The 5,000-nt window shown below is 36.4% G+C and overlaps 1 protein-coding gene across 1 annotated transcript in view; it reads right to left on the bottom strand.

Moving 5' to 3' along the window:
• Positions 1-2,340: 2,340 nt before the first annotated feature.
• Positions 2,341-5,000, bottom strand: part of LOC137648175 (tigger transposable element-derived protein 1-like) — a 4,270-nt gene continuing 1,610 nt past the window's right edge. Inside the window, exons 2-3 of the mRNA XM_068381102.1 lie at positions 2,692-3,069; positions 2,341-2,508 (exon numbers count right to left, since the gene is read on the bottom strand). Of these exons, the coding sequence (XP_068237203.1) occupies positions 2,341-2,508; positions 2,692-3,069 (546 nt within the window). The remainder of the gene's footprint in view (positions 2,509-2,691; positions 3,070-5,000) is intronic.

Consider the following 5,000-nt stretch of genomic DNA (forward strand, 5'->3'; position numbering starts at 1 on the left):
CATTTTTCCGCGAGTGCCCCTTTTTATTTGTTTTGCATTTTTTTGCTTAGTCATGTTACCGTAAGGAATTGGCAAGTAGTGTCGCAAAACTTATATTTTTATAGTGTTGGAAAGTGTTTCTAGATGATCTGGCTACCCATGCCTATCTTTTTTTTAGCCAGATATGGCGTATATATAGGTATGTGTTCGATTTTCCGGTGATTGCCATTTTTTCGTTTTTTCCCAATTCTTTCAAAATTACTACGTACTAAGGAACTATCACAGAGTAATGATTCCTCTAGATGTTTATTTGTCGGAAAATTTTGTTTACTTTTTTTTTATTGAATATCATCAAATTTTTTTAGCTAAAATATTATATTGTTTTACATTTTTTTTTTTCGATTTTATTTCCCTTCAAAAAAGTTTTTTTGGGTCAGAATTTTAATTTTATAGTCGTAAAATAATCGACAATTATCCAGCAACCCACCATACAATTTTTATGCATATCCAATAATAATTAGATTAGTAAATAACACCTTGAAATTGACATACCCTTCCTACATTTCAAGTGGCAGATTAGGGAGTCTGAGTCAGTGTGGTTGGCGGCCATTTTGTGGACATATCCGAAGCGTAAGCTGCCCTATCTATATATATTCTTGTTCCCTATAGAATTTGTGATATTTTGGTATATTTTTACCTGCATAAATATCGTATTATATATTAAATATATGTATTTTTTTACGAAATTTCTAAGTACTCAAAAAATTACCTTTAGATATGGCCCCTGATATAAATGTAATTTACAAAATAATGAAGATTTTTTTACATATTTCTATTTTAGGATAACATATGTTTATTCCCTAAAAAAATTAGCCACTTCCTATTTCATTTGGGTACCCAAAAAAATTCATGAAATTTGGACAAATTTTTTTGGCCAAAAAAAGTTACCCTTTTTTTCTCATTTCAGATCTTCACCTCCATGGGTCTGACTTCATCCAAAATACATCAAGATGTGTCCTAAACATTCAAGAATCAATTCCTAAAAGGATTTGTGTATATATGTATAAACTTTTTTTTTATGAATTTTTATGTCAGGTCTTTTTTTTCTACTTAATTTTGTAAAATATTTATAATGAATAGTTTTTCTGCAGATGAGTAGTATTTATCTTTACAGTTGTTTTAAGCATTCATTGGAGTTTTTTTTGGCAAAAGAAAAAAGGAGGTTACTGCAAAAACTGATTTTTCAAGAATTTTTTTTGGCGTCGGGGTCGTTCGCGTCCGAGTATACCCTTAAAGGGGTGTCCGAGGAGCGTACCTATCCAGGGTTAATAAATTGATACACATAATTACACATAACATTAATACAATTGCATTAGACAGGAAGATGTAAAAAAGAGTAATAATAAAGAAATAATAAATAAAAAAAAACGGGTTTTTATTGTCACTTTACATTAGAGACAGGCCAACGCCGGTGTAGGAATTGCTATGCAGGAGGAGATGGAAGGTCGCCGAGGAGGTAGAGATGGCTACTGCGATAACGTACCGTAACTTACTCTAACTTACACTACGTGAATTTTAACCTAACTTAGCTTATTTATTTTTTCTTATTTTTATATTTTATATATTTTTTATACTTTTTTTTCTTTTTTACATTTAATTTTCCTCACTTTCACTCGATTCAGTCTTACTTTTCTTTGCTTCACTTTTTTCTCTTCATCACGATCACTAGACCGCTTCGTAGATTTTTTAAAGAAACTATCGAGAGAAAGTTGCTTGGTACGGCTTTTCAGAATTTTTCTAAAATGAGTTAAACAAACATAATCGAATTGCGAAACTACACGGAAAAACCTGAGGTTTCTGTGGGTAATACTTATCAATGAAATCAACCACGTGTTGATGATATGCCAACATCGGTTTTATTTCAGCCGAACTTATGATGTGACCTATCTCCTCGATCTCCTCCGACTCACTTAACTGCACTTGGAACTCATCATGCTGCATGGCATGCAGCTCCTTGAGTTCCTCGGTGGTGAGCTCTTCATGATGCTCATCGACGAGTTCAGTGATGTCATCTTCATCGACCTCCAGACCCATGGACTTGCCAAGGGATACAATCTATTCTACATCTTCCTCTATGGAAAGCGCAGGTTCAGGCTTGGGGCCAAAACTTTCAAAATCTCTTGGAGAAACAGCATGAGGCCAAAGCTTCTTCCAACCTGAATTCAGTGTCTGACGAGTTACTCCCTCCCAAGCCTGATCTATGATCTTCAAACAGTGCACGATATTGAAATGGCTCCTCCAAAATTCACGCTAAGTTACGTAGGTGATTTGTGTGACATTAAAGCATTGTTTATATAAGCGCTAGGTGGAGAGCTTCTTAGAATCAGAGATGGCTTGCTGGTCCACGGGCTGGAGGATAGGGGTGGTGTTTGGTGGAAGATACAGCACTCTGATGAAATTGAACTGGTCGATGATATCATCTTCGAGTCCTTGGGGGTGAGCGGGTGCATTATCCCAGCAAAGCAAGAACTTCAAAGGCAAATTCCTCTACTGAAGATACTTCTTGACAGCAGGGCCAAAAATTAGGTTTACCTATTCAACAAAGAAATGCCTTGTAACCCAAGCCTTAGAATTAGCACGCCATAAAACATGCAGCATGTCCTTATTGATTTTAGGTGCCCTAAATGGCCTAGGGATTTCGGAATGGTATACCAATAACGGCTTTATTTTGCCGTCCCCGCTAACATTGGCACATAGGACAAGAGTCAACCGATCCTTCATAGGCTTATGTCCAGGCATTTTCTTTTCTTCGGCGGTAATGTATGTTCGACTAGGCATCTTTTTCGAAAACAGACCGGTTTCATCACAATTGAAAACTTGCTGCTCTATGTAGCCTTCATCCTCTACAATCTTTTCGAACTTCTTAACAAAATTGTTAGCAGCCTTGGTGTCTGAACTTGAAGCCTCTCTATGCCGAACAACTGAATGAATTCCGGTCCATCTCTTAAATTTCTCAAACCAGCCGCAAGACCCCTTGAATTCCTCCGTTGTAGGATCAGTTGAACTCTCCCCTGTGTCGCCCCCATAGCACTTAATGAAGAGGAAGTTCCAGGAGAGTTGGTTAGAAAGGATGATATAATGTAGAAAAGAACAAGAAAAAAAACTAATAGCAGAAGTTAGGGAAACAGAAATCTTTGGAGTTAGTGTTGGATTAAAACAGGAGTCCGCAATAAACCCCTTTTATTTGTGCTGGTCATGGATGTGTTATGTGAATAGATGAGATGAAGAGTTATGGGAGCTTCTACATACAGATGATTTGGTGATTACCGCTGAAAATGAGAAAGACTTGCAAGGAAGGGTTGTAGAGGGACAAGAGACTTTAGAAGAGGGATGGCTCGATTAAGGGTAAATATTGATAAGACTGAGGTTATGGTGAGCAGTAAGGAAGGTAGGGACAGGACACCCATACGTGAAAGTAGAAGATCTATTACAAAACAGTAGGAACTATTTAGAAAAGTAGAATTTACTTATTAGGCCTTGTAATTCTAGTAGTTCCAAACTAGATCCTTGTAATTTCAATTCCCCCAGGCCATCAGTTCTTGTGATTCCTGTAGTTTTAGACTACGGGTCCTTGTAATTCTAATTCTTCCAGCTCATCAGGCCTTGTGATTCCAGTAGTTCAAGACTAGATCCTTGCAATTCCAGTTATTTTAGCCTATCAGGCATTGTAAGTCTAGAGGTTTTAGACTACAGATCTTTTTCATTCCATCCCATCAGGCATTGTAATTCCAAGAGTCCCAAACTAGATCCTTGTAATTCCAGTTGTTCCAGCCTCTCAAGCCTTGTAATTCTAGTAGCTCTAGACTAGATCTTTGTCATTCAAGTTGTTCCAGCCCATCAGGCCTTGTAATTCCAATAGTTCCAAACTAGATCCTTGTAATTCCAGTTATTTCAGCCTATTGGGCCTTATAATTCTAGTAGCTCTGAACTATAGATCTTTGTCATTCCAGGTTATGAAGCCTATCACGCCCTGTAATTCTAGTAGTTCTAAATTATAAATCCTAGTAATTCTAGTTTTCACGCTTACCAAGTCCTAGACTATAGATCATTGTAATTTTAGATGTTCTAGCGGCTCTAGCCTATCAAGTCCTTTAATTCCAGTAGTTCTAGACTACGGATCCTTTTAATTTTTATTATTTCAGCATAAAAGCCTTATAATTCCAATAGTTTCAGACTATAGGTTCGTGTAATTTTAGTTGTTCCAGCCTATCAGGCCTTGTATTTCCAGTAGTTCCAGACTATATATCATTGTAATTCCATTTGTACCCTCCTGTCAGGCATTACAATTCCTGAAGTTCCAGACTACGGATCCTTTTAATTTAAATTTTTCACCCTATCAGTCCTTGTAATTCCAGTAGTTCTAGACTATAAGGTCGTTTAATTCTAGTTTCGGGATATCGATACTTTTATTATAGATGTTCCAGGCTATCAGACTTCTTAATTTCAGTTGTTTCAAGCTCCCATTCCTTGCAATTCCAGTTGAAATGGATCTCAGTCCTTTTAGTTCCATTTGTTCACTTATTCTGAGTTATAAAAAGCGTTCGGTCTTTAATAATCCAGCTATTCCGGTAGTGTTCATTTCGCGAATTTAGTTACCCCAGTCACTCGGTCTTTATAATTAGTTACAACAGGTGCTCTGTTTTTGTCCTTTCAATAATTCAAGTCTAGACTACGATTATTAATTCTCAACTGCATCGGCTTATAGTATTATTACGTTATCCCGATGAATATTTGTTTAATTATATCTGACGAGAAAATTCTATTTGGCAAAACAGGATTGATATTCCCCAAGGGTAAATTGAATTTTTTGGGATTCACTTTGATAGGATTATGTTAGTTTCGATCTCTTTAAATAGGATTTAGCAAAGAATAGCTAAACAAGTCTCGCCGAATAATCGTCTTTCATTAGTCGTTTATGCAGAGCGACAAATCCTCTAATTTTTTTTTTCTGGCTTTGCATT

This window comes from Palaemon carinicauda, chromosome 10, assembly GCF_036898095.1.
Source record: "Palaemon carinicauda isolate YSFRI2023 chromosome 10, ASM3689809v2, whole genome shotgun sequence".
Taxonomy (NCBI): Eukaryota; Metazoa; Arthropoda; class Malacostraca; order Decapoda; family Palaemonidae; genus Palaemon; species Palaemon carinicauda.